General features: G+C 44.4%; 1 protein-coding gene across 3 annotated transcripts in view; it reads right to left on the reverse strand.

Annotated features, from left to right (window-relative positions):
- Positions 1-18,122, reverse strand: part of LOC8051433 (ubiquitin carboxyl-terminal hydrolase 33) — a 45,376-nt gene that overhangs the window by 6,304 nt on the left and 20,950 nt on the right. For all 3 annotated transcript variants that reach the window (XM_029971560.4, XM_029971563.4, XM_040499766.2), the window contains 9 exons: positions 13,964-14,114; positions 12,979-13,093; positions 11,728-11,793; positions 11,537-11,663; positions 11,224-11,293; positions 10,870-10,975; positions 10,259-10,340; positions 4,908-5,016; positions 4,198-4,303 (listed from right to left, as the gene is read on the reverse strand). In XM_029971560.4, coding sequence (XP_029827420.2) covers positions 4,198-4,303; positions 4,908-5,016; positions 10,259-10,340; positions 10,870-10,975; positions 11,224-11,293; positions 11,537-11,663; positions 11,728-11,793; positions 12,979-13,093; positions 13,964-14,114 — 932 coding nt within the window. The remainder of the gene's footprint in view (positions 1-4,197; positions 4,304-4,907; positions 5,017-10,258; positions 10,341-10,869; positions 10,976-11,223; positions 11,294-11,536; positions 11,664-11,727; positions 11,794-12,978; positions 13,094-13,963; positions 14,115-18,122) is intronic.

Here is an 18,122-nt window from a genome sequence, read left to right on the forward strand (position 1 = left end):
GCATTTAATGTTGCGCAGAGGCAAATTTAGCGGGGAAACTGAATTGGTGCGAAGGTCGCGACATCAATTTAGCGTCGTCCTCTAGGACGACGCTAAATCCTTGTCGTCCTCGAGATCACCCTAGATGTCGTCCTTGAAGTCGTCCTAGACGTCATTCTTAATGTCACCCTCGACGTCATCCTAAACACTGTCTAGAACGACGTCAAAGATGACATCTAGGACAACTTTTAGGATGACCTCAAGGACAACGTTCTAGGGAACGATGTCGAAGACAACGTCTGGGACGACCTCTAGGACGATGCCAAGATCGTCGGGTCCTTCGAAAAGGATGCGAATGTGAAGGAGTGTGTACTACCGCTCCGCATACGTGCGGTGCCATGGAGATCGCGAGCTTCGCGGACATTGCTTCCCCACAGTGCACAGGTGCTCGGTGAGAAGCGCACTCAACGGGGCCAACCTACTGCGATCGACACTTTGGAAAGCATGAATATCCATGGGTGGCAAGCCTTAGTCTTTTGGAGCAGGTCTGGGAACAGCAAAGATGCCCCTTCGGAGCAGCCTTGGAGCAGTAAAATTTCTGTTTTGGAGCAGCTCCAAAGCAACAAAAATCGCGTTTCGCAGCAGTATAAGTAAATCTTGGAGCTGGTTGCTCAGGTCAAACTCGGAGCTATAAGCGCAGATGTGTTTTTCTAAATACAAATACCTTCTAAATACCTTCACGTGACGTTCCAGAACCATTTCCAAACATACCCTTTCCTTAAATATATTCCAGCCCATAGCATAAACAATATTTGAATGGCAGCTATTGAGAACTGTCCTGGTAGCGGGTTGGTTCCCCATGGATTTACAACAGAAGGAACAGTCCACAAAAAAAGCACAACTTAAGCCTCATGAAAACAGAACGTGCCTATTTAACAACCTAAATCATACATTCCATAAGTTGAACACAAAAGCATTTCAAGATGCAGTAGTATGGTATGAAATAAGGTACAATACTGACTACAGTTTTGATTATTAGGAAATACAAATGTTTCAAGTCCTTGTTTAGCAAACAAAAGTATTCCAATACTGAACAGAGTACAAATCTACTCTATCTGATAAAAGTATGAATGCAAAATATTAAAAACTTCATGATACCATCTATACCATCCCTACTCATACATACACGCTTAATTGACCCTTAATAAACCAGGCACGACAAACTAAAAAAGAAAAAAGCTTGTTTTCAAGTTTAATAAAAAAAAAAGTGACTGACAAAACTAGCAAGCAAGACCGTAAAATGAAAGGTTTTCCTCAGACGTCAAGTGCTTGGATGCATTCTAGCCCAACGATTTAGAATTTGCTTCACTCAGCAGGACATTCCCACTGTTCTTTTCGTAGTCCTGCTGGCTTGCTGTTTGTGTGCCAGCGTGCGTAATCACCATATACGTCATTTACAAGAAATTCTACAGATGATTGAGGCAACCAATTATCGCCTTTATATGTTACATTTACGACACGAATGAGGAGCGCAGAAGTGGTTTTAGCAAAAGCACACACCCCAAACATGCAAAGAGAAAAAAAAATATTCTTCTTTAATTTTGTAGACTGGTTACAATTTCCTCAGAGATTAGATGATAGGTGAACACATGCCAGCAGTCTCTTAGGTATGTTTATATACCACAAGGTCCTGAAAGAACGCCCACCCAGTATGAAAAGGTAAATGGTGTGTGTGTGTATGTCTGTGTTGGGGGGGGGGGAGAGGGGCACGGGGCACTACAAGTTACATGAAACGGGAACTCTTCAACTTCAAAGTTTCCAAATTTTTCCCTCACCAGTCGCGGGTTTTAAACATCATGATTAACTATCACCAGGTCACTTGCAAACTCACTGTCTTTTCATTAAGGATACATATCGCAGACATGGCCAACTCGCGTGTGCGATAAGTAAGTGGGAATTTGCTATGAACTTCCTTGTCACGGGTACAGCAGTAGAACGTGGACGTAGCGCATTCGGGCTTCACAGTGCGATATACACGCAAGAACCTAGCTGCTAAAAACTCGGGTGCCACGGGAACTGATATTGCGCACGCAAATCGCAGACAAAAAAAACAAAGTGTATATACATTGCAGATGCAGCAGATTCACGTGTCACGGTGCGATAAGCACAAGGGAACCTGCGGCGAACACACTTGTCACGTACTGATCCCGCAGATCACACGGTAGATGTGATTTAAAAAACGGCATGGGTGATTTCTCGGAGGGGCGGGCATTCATATGAGACTTTACGGCATATGCGATTTAATGTGCATGTGTGTGGTATTTCCATCGGGTATTTCGAATACATGCGGCCATGCTCAATACCACTGTGCAAAAAAAAAAAAGGTAATTGACGAAACAATGTTTTGAGGCATTGTTTTGTCGTTTTTCAGAGTACTTTCAAAGTTTCAGAGTACAAAGCCACTTTATGCATGTCCCATTTTCAGAGATCAGACCTACACGCCGTTGACACGACCACATTGGTATGGTGGTTTCATAACAATAGGTAGGGACTTTTAGCAATCTGTTACTGTGTTCCATGTATCGCACTACCGGAGCTTTTGAAGCATGCTTTTAAATGCGCCTCGCTGTCACAGTATCACCCAGCCGCATGCTTAAAAGCATGCTTCAAAGGTTCCAGTAGTGTGCGGTACTGTCGAGGTCGGTTATAACGAAGTCAACGGGAATCAAAAATCCCTTCGCTATATCTGCTATTTTGTTATAACCGGCTTCGGTTATAACTAACTGCAAAAGGGAAGGGGAAATCGTGATCGCATCTCTCTAGCCGCTATTTCGTTATAACCAGTCTCGGGGGTACGCAGAACACGGTAACAGATAGCTAAAAGTCCTTACAGGTTCAGAATTACCTAAACAAACACGATACGGTAAACTACTGTGGCCAATAAAGAAGAACACACCATTATATAGAGCCTAAAAAATGAAAGCCGTTTACAACTCCCTGTAACGCCGACTTAGAGCGCAGTTCTTGAGGACGAGGAGGGGAAGGTACGGAGAGGGGGCTATGTGCCTCCTCCTCTCCTGCTTGCCCCCCCTTTAGGGGAAACTTTTCCGCTAAATTTGGCGGAAAAAATTCCCTGCTAAATTTAGCGGGGAAATTTTTCCACTAAATTTAGCGGGGAATTTTTTCCGCTAAATTTGGCGGGGAAAATTTTCCGCTAAATTTGGCGGGGAAATTTTCTGCTAAATTTAGCTGGGAGTTTTTTCTGCTAAATTTAGCAGGGAATTTTTTCCGCTAAATTTGGCGGGGAATTTTTTTTGCTAGATTTAGCGGGGAAATTTACCCATCATGAACCGCGCAATTACGCTGACGCCAACGCCGCTCAAGCCGGAAACGGGCACCTAAGAGCTGCGCTCTAAAGGGAAACAACCTTTTCGGCTTGTTTTGGCGCAACATGTGCACTTGGGAGCAGGATAGCGCAGCGAAAGTGGATTGGCACACACTGGCACAATTGGCACAGCGCTTCCACCCTTATATTGCAGTTCACCTCAAAGCGAATATCCAATAGGATATTATTTGAAATTACTATTCGGAAACTCGAATATTCGCACAATGCTATTAAAAAGCATCTCATACTTTAAAGGGAAGCTGAAGAGGTTCTTGAAAAAAAATGAGTTTCAGGTGAATCCTGGAGTATTTCATCCCATGAATTTGAATGTCGCGTTCGTTTTCCCCTAAGATGTAACTAAACACCAGAAAACAAGAAAAACCTTTGACCAGTCGTCATGTCATAAAAGGATCTTTCGGCCACCAAGTGCATGTCACTCCTGTGGGCAGCACATGCAATTGCAAGCTTGCCAGGTATATTCCCCCGCACTGACACCAGTCGTGACGTCTTTTTTTTACATTTTTGAAAATATCAAGAGTGTGCGTGCATAGCTTTGATAGGCACTGAAGATGCATGAGACCAGGGATACCGAAAACTTTTATGACGTAATGCTCCGGGAAGGAGGGGCCTCGGCAGATCTTTGAAAATTGTTTTCTGCAGCTTCCGTGCACAAAATTAAAATATAATCTCGATATTCGTGATACTAAGACGATCTAAGTTTTTTCACTCAAATACAAAACCGTTTCAGCTTTCCTTTAATAAAAATTGAAACTGAAACCCCACAAACCCAAGCCAGCATGTACCTATGTGGGTTGCTTACGCTGTTAGCTTACCTGTCTCTTTGCCCCTCACAAAGGCCTCCCACTGCTTGAACCACGCCATGCTCACGGCATACACCTCTCCAGGGCTCTCCTGGCTTTGCTGGAACTCGCGGTTCAACTGCATTCGAAGACACAGGACTCCCAGTTAAAATGGCAAAACATTAATGCAGGCTGTTAACATGCTTTTAAAACCCCTCAACCTCAAGCCACGTACCACACATAAGAAAAAAAAAAGCAAGGATAATTTTAGAATGGTAGAAAGGGGTGGGCCACTGCCAATTGCAGTATAAGCTAGAAATCTGTAAATCTAAATGAAGATATATAACTTAGACATGTCGTAAGACAAGGCTCCCCAAGATATAAGAAAAAATAAAATCATCCTTTCTATGGGATTGGGTGTTCTCATTACCTGCATAATAAACAAAAGCTAGCTTCTTATTTTCCCTGCCCGCGCAAGAAATGAGAGGCATTTGCAAGGACAGATAATGAGGTTAGCATTCTTTCATCGAACCTGGATCCCTATGGGAGCACGAACTGACAGACTGTGCCAAAAGCTGCCTTTGAGAGGACATATCATAGGAGAACCAAGTCTGCAGCCTTGTGAGGAGTGAAGTTTGGGACATGATGCAACAGGCTTCTCTTCCTTTGTAGTGCTTACAATGCAGTGTTCACTTTTTATCCATGTCAGCCAGAAATGAAACAGAGGGTGTGAAAGCACGCACCGCCACAAAGGTCTCCAGTTCGAGCTTTCTCCTGCTCTCCAGAGCCTCCCGCTCGCTCGTGCACGTGGGGCAGGTGTACAGGTGAGTGCAGGCGGAGCCGCCTCCAAACCTGGAAATGAACCAAATAGAGACCGCCATATACAAAGTTTGATTTAAAAGTTTCCGGAATCACCGCTGGGGGGTTTTTCTTTCCAAAATATTTCTACAGCACTGTATTGGCAACCCTTTCGTATAAAGTGACCACAAATGTCAGATTGATATCTCAAAAAGTCGGGCTTTGACAAGCATTTTAGTTGAGCAACCATGAACATTTTTGATGATGGGTAAAAACAAAATATGAGCAGTCATCAAATTCTTTTATTTAGAGGGAAAAACTGCGACGGAAATCAAATCCAGGTTGAATGCTGTTCTTGGGGAATTATCACCTTCGTTTTCCATTATGAGCTTTTGGTGATAGACAAGCGCCAAAAAATTAGACAGGGACAAGAAGTTGATGTAAACACTGGCACACTCGCAACTAACATTTATCGAAGAAAACTATCTCTTATATCAATGGTTCCCAAATTGGGGTCAGCAAGACCCTCAACAAAAGTTTTTTTTTTTTTTTTTTTAGTTGGCACGTTTTTTGTAGTTTGAAGCGCGAGTGTGCCACGTATTGATGAACTGACCAGAATGATGTGGCACCTTTGTTTTATGTTTTTCTGCTACGTAGCAATAAAAGGCACCTGTTTCATGCTCCAGATGTGTTAACTTACTAACGTCCCCCCTTCCCCCCCCCTCTCGAAGGGGTCCCCTATCACTGCCAGCGGTCCACAAGGGGTCCCCAACACATCCATGGCTGGGAACCACTGTCTTATATAGCTGCTAAAAACGTCAGTCATGACTAGAACCACTGTAGCCCTCTATCAAGAAATTCATATTCTTCAGCCAATAAGGTTATGGATGTGTCACTTGTACACTCGTGCCTTTGGCTTTAATCTCAAACACCTCGAGTAGCTCTCTAGATATTTTATCTGGGTATCTAGCCAAAGATTTGGTGTCATCAAATGACGGGGAGCAAGGGCAGCGGCTGCAGTGCATGGTCAGATGTCCTGATGGGGTTGCTCGTGTTGCGGCATCATGTTGGGGGCGTGATCGTTACAACATCGGCCGTCTGACCAATGTATACAAAACCGCATTACACTGGCATTTCATACACAACTCCCGCCGTGCATTCTGTGAATTTTTTGCGGTGCTGTGATTTACATTTGTCTGCAGCATCTGCGGGAGAGTTGATTTTACGGCACAGTCTCGACACCTTGCTGAATGCTGAAAAAACCGCTGCTACGTCGTACCGTCCAGCCACCTTTTTGAGGTTATAGGCAATGAAGTGCATATACGAAATTACAACTGGCCTTTCTGTGCTTCTATCACAAGGTTGCCTATGTGTCCCTTTAATCTTCTTTACTAGGCTTTCCATCAACTCCACCAAACATTTGGAGGAAAACCAGCCCTCTGCAAATGCACTGCTTTTTTCTTCAAGCCCTCTTGTGCACTGTGCACACAAGACTTCTTCAGAGACGCCTCAAGACATATAGAGGCAACCCCTGATTTCACAACCTTTGACTGGGCAGTGATGAATGAGTTGGTGCCCGCCTTGGAGCGTGGCTCGTACGTCCAGCATATGTGGTCCTTCATGAGGCTCAGCCTGAGATCTAAAAACTGCAACTGCCCCTTTTTGGGTTTTCGTGCATAAATTTCAACCCTTCAACATAAGACTTACATGTACCTAGTATTATTCTGATTTTATCGCTAGCCGCTGTAGCCATCTTGCTAAGAACAAGAAAGTCGTCCACAAATCTGAAGACTTTGAAACTTCCTTGATCTCGCAGTTTCTCAAAGATGTTTCTCCTGCACATACTTAGAAATATATTGCACAGTATGGGCGCCACGTGCGAGCCAACATTTGATCGCGCGTGTCTAGCCAAATTTTTGGCTAGATACCCAGATAAAATATCAAGAAAGCTACACGAGGCGTTTGAGAATAAAGCCAAAGGCACGAGATATACAAGTGACACATCCATAACCTTATCAGAAAAAGAATACGAACTTCTTAATAGAGGGCTACACCGGTTGTAGTCATGACAGACATTTTTCACAGCTATATAAGAGATAGTTTTTTCTATTAAAATGCATGATTACACTAAAGACTGCCTACATGTAGGAAGGCGAAAGCATTATAGTCCCTCGGGAGAAATGTTTCCATGTAATGTCTCTACATGTATTAAAGTTTAGGATGACGCATAGGATGATGTCGAGGACGACTTCCTAGAGATCGTCTAGGACAGTGGTCTCAAGCTCATTTGAGTGTAGGGGCCAGATATCTTGCACCTGAAAGGTCGAGGGCCAACGTAAAACGCGGGGGGGGATAGAGAGAGGGAGGAGAAAAGGGATGGAGGGGGAGGGAGGGAGGGAGGGAGGGAGGGAGGGAGGGAGGGAGGGAGAGAGAGAGAGAGATTGCCATTTGCATCTTTCGATTTGATTTGTTTATAAGACTACTTTCAACCCTTACCTGATGGGATAAGAATTAAACTGAACCCGCCCCGCCTACGTGCTGGCATTTTTAATTGAACAAGTACAGTGTCGGTCCCGCTGCTCAATTCACCCAAGAATTAACCAAGCTCAACATGTCTCTAGAAAAACAATCAGTTAATATGACAGTTGTTTTCCCAACCGAACAAATACTTGTTTTTAATGGTGACATATTTTTGAAGGCGAGAATCGCAAGCTCATAGTTTTATCTTTGGCAGTTGCTCCTGCTGATTGATAGTTCGCAGAGCCGAAAGGCATCCTTCAACGAATAGCTTGCGCTTGCAGCCTAATAGCGGAATGGTTGTACATTACAAAAAGCTGGGAAGCAAGATATAAAGCAAAACAATGGGCAAATGAACACACATAAGTATAAACTCTGTGAAGACGTTAAAAGAGCAGGCCAGCTTTATGAGCGGAAAGTAATCGACGAGATAAGATCACGATGGCGCATGCCATTTCTAACGCTCGAGACATGGGAATCGGCACCCATACCAAGTTGCCTGCGGGCCGCGTCTCAGTGAGTCGAGGGCCGAATGCGGCCCTAGGGCCGCGTGTTTGAGACCCCTGGTCTAGGACGACCTAGAGGACGACGTCAAGTATGACCTGTCAGACGACCTCTAGGACGATGTATAGTACGACCTCTAGGACGACGTCAAGGACGACCTCTAGGACGATATTAAGAACAACATCTCGGATGACGTCGAGAATGACGCCTAGAGAAGGACACTTAAGGAGACTGTAGCGCATTAGCGTGGGCGGCCACATTCGCCTGCAGAAGCCGCAGCAGATGTAGACACTGCTGCCAATGTCGAGGCCGTATATGTAGACACGATCGCCTCATGGTCCATCGCACGAAGTGCAAAACAGCACGGATGAAGCCCGAAGTGCACCTCTTGTACACAATGCTCCGGTGGTGATGTCACGCTGATGACGTATGATGACGCTTGATGACATATTTTTATGGCGATCTTTCAATCACAGCGCCGACGGACGGCACTTGTTTTTCACGTACTGTGACAAGTGAGCTCGTCCTAGAGGTATAGGATTTCTAGAATGACGACAAGGACGAGGGTAGTTCTTGGGTCTCAATCGCATTTTTATGGCCATTTACTCCGATTTGTCACTCAATGTGACAAGGAAGGCTTTCGCCTTAAAATGCTGCGAGTGTGCCAGTGTATGTGAACTTCTTGTCCCAGTCTATTTTTTCGATGCTTGTCTATGATCGTGAACCAACTGGCCCGAATTGCCACATTAACGAGATTTTAGGTTTTGGAATTCAAGGGCGGTTGCACAGACACAAGTGATGAACCATGTTAAGACACAAGTGATGAACCATGTTAAGGAAGTCCAAAAACAGCTACCACACCAGAAATTGTGGATAAAATTCATGACTTGGTTTTGGAAGACCGCCACAGACGAAGATTAAGACTGTCCGTGTGAGGAGCCGCCACCGCGTCGCACTGTACAACAAGCCGCGGAGGCTTTTGTTGTGCTCGAAGAATTTTGCTACAGCACCTCTGACAGTGCGAGTACGGTGGAGCACTTGACTGCGCTAAGAAAAGTTGTCGTCTTCGTTCAAATGTCATCCAGAAAGCAGGCGGCAAGAACAGATTTTTTCTCAAAATAGAGGTATGTTACAGGAAAGCCGCTTCGTGTAGTTTTCTTTGGCCATTCAATATTTCGACTTTCGGATAATTCAGACATTTTTTCCGGTCCCATGAGATCCAAATGAACAGGGTTTTACAATAGCATATTTTATAAATATCTAGGGTCTGAACTATGCAAATATTAAAAGTTTGTAATGTCACTTAAAAATAAAATAGCATTTAATATTCTTTGAGATGAACTAATATTCACACTTTTCGAAGAGTTTGCAAGGTCAAAGGCATGACGGGGTGAATTAGCTCTTTCTGAGTGGGTTTCTCGCTGAGCACCTATGCACTGTAAAGGAGCGTTACCTGCGGAGTGATGACAGGTTAAGAGTAAAGTGGAAGCTCCGCCCACCCCTTTCGTCTTTAGCAGAGCAGATGGAGGAGGAGACCTCCTCTCTAGGATTTTGCTCTGCTAAAGTGAAAAAAGGTGGGAGGGGCTTCCACTTTACTCTTAACCTGTCATCGACTCTAGAAAAAAAAGAAAAAAAGAAGCACAGTTCCTAAGTAAAATATTAAATATTTGAGTAGAAATGGAATTAAAAAACAAAACTGTAACTTGGTGGCTGTTGATGTTTACCTTGCAGTAAAACTTCCAAAACAAAACCGTGACAGCTATGCAATAACAGCATATGTTGCACAGCAATTCAGACCTTCCTTTTTCTCTTTTCATTTCAAACTGGTCATGCATGTTGTTTTCAAGCTCGAGTTGAAAGACACATATTTGGGTATAGCGTGACTTATAAATCCCCTCAATTAGGAATAGCTGGGCATCACTCTAGGTTAACTATTATGAAAAAGCCATTGTTTACTTGTCATCCCTATGTAAGCCTTAAAAAGTCTGAAGTCACAGTCAATAAATAAATAGATTAATATCAACTGATCCTAGCAGTAAACAAAGGAAAGCATGGAAACAACCTAAACAAGCTAGCTGCATTTTCATTTAAGCTTAGTGCAACAGTAGTGGAAGGTTCGAAGACAGGCTAATCATCTATTTGATCCACAAATATCCGGGAGAAAATAACTCAAACACCTATTCAGTTCAAACTTAAATTCCACTATTCGCACATGCCTACTAAATGGCAAAGACATGGACGCATGTAGCCGTTGCCTCCCTCTGCTCGGACTCACGAGTCATGGAGGTACTCCCAGACCGACTGCGATAGCTGCATGCATAAGTCTTCGGCAAAGGAGGCCTTGGCCGGTTGCACACCTGCACAGAAACATGCGATAGTGACGAGTCATCCTCGCGAAGGACCCGAGCGACACCACTACTGTCAAGGCTAATGATGATATAGTAAAAACAAATTAGTAACTGACATAACGAACAGCAGCAATGGTAACAGAAAAGCAACTCGGTGCATTGGGTTGTGCAGTTACAAGAATTTTGAAGTTTGGTTCAAGTCATTTCACCAGCATTTCTAAACAAACTCCTCGAGGGGCCCCATGTAAAAAGCTCTGAGGTGTGTTTAAAAGTACAGTATCAGTAACTATTTGATTGCAATAAAGCACGAAGGACGCCTCAGTTCAAGCACAAGAATATGCGATAGGGCCAACAAACTACACCTGACAAACTCCACTAATGAAAGCTTGGTGAAGACAACATTTGTCAAAAAAAAAAGAAAGAAAGATTGTACTACTTCTATATGTCTTATCAAGATATCCTACAACAGAAAAAAAACAAAAAATGATGCTGCCAAAAAAAAAAAAAAAAAGCCTAGGCAATTTTTGGCATCCCTCACCTCCGTGCACACAGAGGAAGTCCCCGTTGTCGATGGGGCCAGGATCGGCGAAGGTATTGAACCGATTCACCCACTGCTTCGAGATGTAGAAGCTCAGCAGTCCCGGCTGTGAGGAGACAGGCACCCGAGGAATCACCACACTCGCTGGTCACTTGTCTCTCAGACACACTCTCTACCCCCAAAAGAGTTTTTCATCCTTTCGGGGTGGCAAAAAGGAATCATGTCACTCCACGTGTGATGCAAGGTGTAAAATCAACTAGACCACTGATTGTCTTCACTGTCAAGTTCATTCACGCTTCTCCCTCTTTATTTCTTTACTTCCGTCCAGTATATAGCAGAACAAAGAATACTCACCTCATTGCGGCTGCGCTCCATGAGCTCGAAGGTGCGGTTCCTGCGGTTCACCATCTCCTCCGAGGACTTCCTGTAAGACGAGCGTGGGTGCCACACAGGTAAGATGTCAGCAAGGATTGTGTCACCAAGGATGGTGTCCCAAAGGATGGTGTCAGTGAAGGGCTTGCGACCGAACAAAGACCGACACAGGGGAACCCCAAATTTGGAAAAATAGCTTTGCCAACACAAGTAGGTGTTCCCAGATGAAGCACAGTCGAAGTGATTCGGCGACACACGAGCGCAAACAACGAAAGGCACCGAGGTGTGGTCTCACCGATAGAAGAGCACGTAGGCCTCGCAGTTCTGCACCACCTGCGGTTCCACCGAGGTGACGTACTGGTCGTCAAACTCGTACCACTGGTCGTTCAGGTGGTTCAAGGCATACGTCGTGTAGTGCCCCGCTGAAACAGCGATTTCGTTAGCTCGGACGCTCTTACGATATGTCCTTCCTGGAACAAGACTCACAGCCGGCAGTGCCGTGGTGACAGATGACGGCCATCAGGTCGTAGATTGTGCTCGTCCGGGGGCATTCTGAAACGAGTTCCAAGACGTAAGGGTCTCGTGGCAAGAGCGGGACACCTAACGAACATGTCGGCGATCTCGCCGAACTAGCAATCTTTTATCTGGTACCGTTTTTTTTTGTCCAAAGGTTTGACAGCGTATCTTTTGATACTAAGGCCAGCCTTTTATGGCTTCCAATACATAGCGAATACGGTGATAGAACACCCGGAGACATAACCGTGGGAAGTCCAACAACACACATATTTTCCCCAATTCTTCGATATGCTGTTCTTCAGGGCAGGTACCCGTATTAGCATGATTCTGTTCATGACGCAGCCTCTGCACTTTAGTGCACACTCCTCAGCAGCGACTTAGGAAACCCAAGAGATAGACTATTAGGCACAATTCTTCCAGTTAAGGCACGTTCAGACATACACCACAGTGCTACCTCAGCACTATCAGTCAGCACTGGAAATAGCACTGACCTTACTGATGCACCATATTAGTAATGCAGTGATGATACAGCGCTGCTTAGAATTAAGTTACTTTCAAGTCAGTGCTGCATCAGCACTGTTTCATCATTAATTTAGTGCTGCAATGTGTGTGAACCAGCCTTTAAAGGGATGGTGAACCGCAATTTGGATTTCAAAAAACCAACGCTGGAGATGTAGGCGGGACGATACAATCCCTACAACACTAATATGCGATATCTCAAATGGACGGCCGTATTTTTGGAAAAAGAAGTCGAGATTGAACCAGGCCGACGAGGCGCGTGACGTCAAGATACCTAGTTTTCTCCTCTCTTCGCTTTGCGCCCTCAAGGCCGCGAGGCAAAGAAGACGCGAGGCCGTTCCCTCTCCTTCTCGGAGAAACATGACGTCAACATTCCTGCCAAATGCACCTCTTTTTTTAAAAAAAAAACAGTCATCCGTTCGAGATATCGCTGTATGAGTGATGTTTTGGTGTTTGTAGGATCCCATTGCACGCTTTTGCCGCGTGTTTTGGGGTATCCAGATTTCGGTTCAGCAATCCCTTTAATGGATGTCCCGCCTATCAGAAAACAAGAAAATATCTTTGACGACATGGGATTTATCTAAAACGATCCACTCGTGGGACTTCCTTTTGAGCAGGTTGTAAAGCAACAAGTATCAATTTGTCCCTTTCTTACATTGTCTTTTGGGGAGTTTTGCAATGCCCTACGTGCTGTCTACCCACCTCGATGAAGAAACGGGGACATGTCCAATCCATCCAGGGGGAAGGAGACGTAACTGCCGATCTTAGAAGAAAACATGACCTCGTGCCGAAATCGCTTCAGGTGGATGCACAGCACCTGAAGAATTGGGGAAGCAGGCTCAATCCTTCCATCACACACCACACGACCAATCCAAACTCCTCTAAACAAAAAAAATTGCAAAAGTCCACACAAAGTATGCTGCAATTGACAGTGATGGCCGCTGTGTTGTGGAAAGGCACGTTGAAAAAGATTTGCCTTCAGCGAGTGTGCTGCAAAATGTTTGCAAGGGATTATTTGCTTTCAGTGGAAGTGATGTAAGACACATGTGTGTGAGGAAATGTGTGCTTTGGTGGAACGATTGTGCGAGATGCTTTAAAAAAGACAGAGACATGCTTTTCTTTTTCAGCTGAAACGTTTTTCCAGACCAGGGGCGTCTGTGACTGCACCAGCGGTGAAAGAAGTGAAAGTATGTATGCAAACTGTTCTACAAAGGCGCAAAGAAATACGAGAACGGAACCTGGGCGGCGGCATTGGGGAGGCGAGGGGGCATGTCCACACAGCGCAACAACGTGGGTATTTCGCAACAGCGGCTGCCAGAAGGGTGGGGGGAGAAGGAAAGGGAAATGTTGCCAGAGAAAGAACAGCGGCGGCCAACAAGGGGAAAGGAGGGGGGAGCGAGAGAGAGCCTCACTGTGTGTAAGTAACGACGAGGGGAGGGAGAGCAGTGCCTCTGCTGTAGAGTGGGGTTTTGCATCTGTTCATGAACATTTGTTGCCGGGAAGGGACACCAACAACTACTGTTGTAAAACAAACCCTAACCCCTTCCCCTCGTCAAGTATGTTCAAGTAAAGACCTCCAGGAGAACTGGGGCATGCTCAAGCTCTAAGTTGAGGAGAGTGCCTCGATTGCGCGCACGTGCGGGTGAAGGATATATGCTTCAGTCAGTGTGACCTCCGCAACACTAACCTCTGGGAGCTGAAGCACCCGTGAGAACTTAATGCCGTTGCGCAGCTTGCGGCACTTCTCACAGCTGTACATGTTGTCCCCCTTGAGTTCGTCGGCCGAGAAAAAGGCCGCCAGGCAGTCCTGCAGCCCCACCCCTGGGCCCCACAGCCACCTGGAAGGGGGCACACAGAGCAAACTACGCTCAAACCCTTTTATTTCATATCTGCATCAGTATCCACCTATTCCTGAAAAAACATACTATGAACCTCCTGAAAACTGCTAACCGATTTAATATTCTGTTGGGAATTTGCAGAGGTACTGGAAAGCTAAGGGTGTAATACAAAAAGACAGTGGTAAAAGCTGCACCATGGTTTTTCAATGGCTTACCAACTGATTGAAAGATCTCACTTGGAAACAGCCTGGTTAACAACAAAAAGTCTCCCATTTCTACCATCAGGCATCCCCCAGGAAATTGTATTTGGCCCTCTTCTATTCCTGATCTACATTAATGATCTCCACCATAAAATAGCTTCTTTTGTGCACCTGTTTGCCAATGATTGTGTCATATATCAAACCATTCTTGCATACCAAGATCATCTGATTCTCCAGGAAGACCTGGCGTCTGTAATTCAGTGGTGCGAAAAAAAGGCAAATGACGCTAAACTTTAATAAATGTAAATTCCTGTCATTTTCCCGCAGTTCATGTGCCACACCATTTTCGCATTAGTACCTTGCTAATACTCAAGGAACAGTGTGCTCATCTTATAAATAACTGGGTGCTTATCTCACCTCTGACCTATTACGGGCTACTCGCATAACCTCTGTTATTGCTCAAACTAACCAAACTCTCGGATATTTGCACCGTAACCTCAAACTTGCGACACCCTCCGTAAAACGACTAGCGTACACTACTTTCATAAGATCCAAGTTAAAATGAGCCTCATCTATATGATTTACATGGCAGTCATGCCTTACAAATCATGTCAATCCATTTAAAACAGAGCCCTTCGTTTTATTTATAACTACTCAACATATACCTGAATATCAGGATTACGCCAATCGGCTAACTTTCATTCACTTTCCCTTTGCCGCCAAGTGTCACACCCTTCTCTCCTTCGTCAAATTTTCATCACAATACCTATGTGAGAGAATCATTACTATTGCCTCCCCATTGCATTTTTTCTCGTTTAGATCACCCGTGTAAATTACGTCCCATTTGATTGTCAACTGTTTCTTGCCAAACTTCCACACTACCATTGGCTTTGAGAATTGAAACTCACTACCTCACAACATTGTTTCTATAAATGATACTCTTGAATTTGTTGAATCCATTACCCTCTTTCTATCTAACCTAGCTAAGTAGCTTACAGGTCCCCCAAGGAAAATAAACGACGATAATGATGATTTGCAAGCGAGGGCTCGATAATATGTAATGTAATACACAAGATACTAAAATTATCACCACTATTATTATTACACCAGAGGAACGTGACAATGTACGCAAAAAAGTGAGGGTCACATCAACATATTGTAAAACGCTGAACATCTCCCCGTTTCACAATAAGCGCCCCTCTTAGTTTTGTAACATTTGGAAAATACACAAAAGACATATTTTTACATATTGTTGATCTAAGAAGCACCCATCCCCCAGTTTTACCTCACCATCTCCAGATAAGGGGGTGCTTGTTCGGGGTTTTATGGTAGTCTAGCAATGCGTGTGGCACGAAGCATAGCCGGGATAGGTTACAGGAGCTGATTAAGATCTGTGGAGAGGAAGGAAACTCTCTGGGCCTGAAATTCAGTGGCGACAAGTCGGGAATAATGGTTTATAACGATTAGAAGGGGAACTCACTGAAAATTCAAGACATTTTAATAGAACACGTAGAGAAGTATATACATCTAGGACTAATGCTGATTGAGGGAAAACAATACTCTTAGGAACAGAGAGAAAATACCGTATGCTAATTTTGATTTTATAAGTCATGAATAGGGTTTGTGTTTTCAGATAAATCCGAAAAACTCTGAAAAACACTCGCCGGTAAAATTTTGGTCAATTTGGATTTATCCGATAAATTCAGAATTTTGATGTGCCAATGCCGCCCCTCCCCCTTCCCTTCCCTTCCCTCCCTCCCCCCCTCCCCTCCCCTCCCCTCCCCTCCCCCTCCCCTCCCCTCCCCCCCCCCCCCCCCCCAAAAAAAAAAAGAAATAAAAAAATAATAAGGATGGTATTTTCGAATTAAGTTTGATCAGCACACAGCGTCAATGGCCCTGGGAAAATGCCCCCATAGTTATTTTCAAATCTCGGATCATTGACAAAAGGGGTCTTATCATTTATCTCGTCAAGGTTCAGGACAACATGTCATTGTACATTCGGGCCATGAAAAAAGCCCCTCTGTATTGGCTTCCAGTTTGGTCCATACTATTTGTGTTTTAAGAGGAAGGAGAAGTTGTGTTTTTTGTACCAGTGAAAGCTATGGACCATAGAGATTGCATGAAATTGGGAAGAGGGGCAATTAAACTTCCCTATAACATCCTTTACCACTCCACCTCGTGCGGCCGCGGGGTAGCATGGAATAGGATGGGATGAATACGTGCTTCCCAGCAACTACCTCGAGGAGTTTGTTTTTAAGGCATCGACGTTTATCGAAGCCACACATGTGTGCAACATTTGCCTTGGGACAAATTAGTATTGCCAATGGAATTGGCACCAACACCAAATCCAGCTAAAGCAATATTAATTGATATAAGCATGTTTTATTTTTCTTTAACTGGCATAAGTTTACACCCGGTATTATTTATTTTTCACAGGAAACACTGCAAAATTAAGCTCCGAACTTCGGATATTTCAGAATCAAACAAAAATAAAGTTCTATAAACTGCAAATTTTCGGGAAAAAATAAACTTCAAAATTTACCCCTCCGATTTTGGCGAAAAGTGAACTCCGAAAACACGGAATCCTAGTCATGAACCCAATCGCCCGCTTACCAGTTTAGGTCACTTTAGAAAAAGGAATGCAGCAATTATGAGGCATAGGGCACTATGGAATTAAAATATATATGGGGAATATGAAAAGGAATCATGGTGCCAGGGATGTCTTTTTGCTATGCGGTATTGTGCATGGAAACTGAGGTCCAGTTAAGCTTAGAGACCCGGCAGAGGAGCGTGGGCAGACTGGCGCGGGTGTACATGGGAATACACCAAATGAAGGAGTGCAGGGAGACATGGGCTGGGCATCTTTCAAGATTAGAGAGGCAATCGGTAAGTTAAAATTTGAACAAAGACTAGACGCAAGGGAGGATACACGATGGGCGAGAAAGGTTTATAAGCATCTATATATAAAATGTCTGAAAACTAAATGGTCAAACCAACCTGAAAACTGAAATTTAAATACCAACAGTCAAGAGCTGGGGTAGCGCAGACTACCTTTGTGGAAAAGGAAGTAAAAGAAGCCAAGAGAAAACTGTGGGCGGAAAGAATGCATGGAAAATCAGCTTTAACTATGTATAGCGAACGAAAACAGGAAATAAGGAAGGAAGTTGCTATGAAATTCGTTGTTATTTGAGGCTAGAACAGGAGTATTGAGGACTAGGACATATAGGAAAAGTACAAAAAAAAAAGAAATGAAAGCCGTTTACAACTCCCTGTAACGCCGAATTAGAGCGCAGCTCTTGAGGAGGAGCAGCCAAGGCCACAAAGGTCACGTGACCCCCCCCCCCCCCCCCCCAAGGTCACGTGACCTTGGTGGGGTCATGTGACCCCTTCCCAAAATCCCGTGTGGGTCACGTGACCTCGCGGGGGGGGGGGGAATCACGTGACCTGGGGGTGTCACATGATGTCGGGGTCACATGACCCCCCAGGTCACGTGACCCCCAGAGAAATTGTTCCGCTAGATTTAGCGGGGAAATTTTTCCGCTAAGTTTAGCGGGGGAAATTTTTTCGCTAGATTTAGCGGGGAAATTTTTCCGCTAGATTTAGCAGGGAAATTTTCCCGCTAGATTTAGCAGGGAAATTTTCCCGCTAGATTTAGCGAGGAAGTTTTCCAGCTAGATTTAGCGGGTAATTTTTTCCGCTAGATTTAGCGGGAAAATTTTCCCACAAGATTTAGCGGGAAATTTTTTCCGCTAGATTTAATGGGGAAATTTTCTCGCTAGATTTAGCGGGCAATTTTTTTCCGCTAGAT

The sequence above is a fragment of the Ixodes scapularis genome, unplaced genomic scaffold (assembly GCF_016920785.2).
Source record: "Ixodes scapularis isolate PalLabHiFi unplaced genomic scaffold, ASM1692078v2 PGA_scaffold3__209_contigs__length_174095766, whole genome shotgun sequence".
Taxonomy (NCBI): domain Eukaryota; kingdom Metazoa; phylum Arthropoda; class Arachnida; order Ixodida; family Ixodidae; genus Ixodes; species Ixodes scapularis.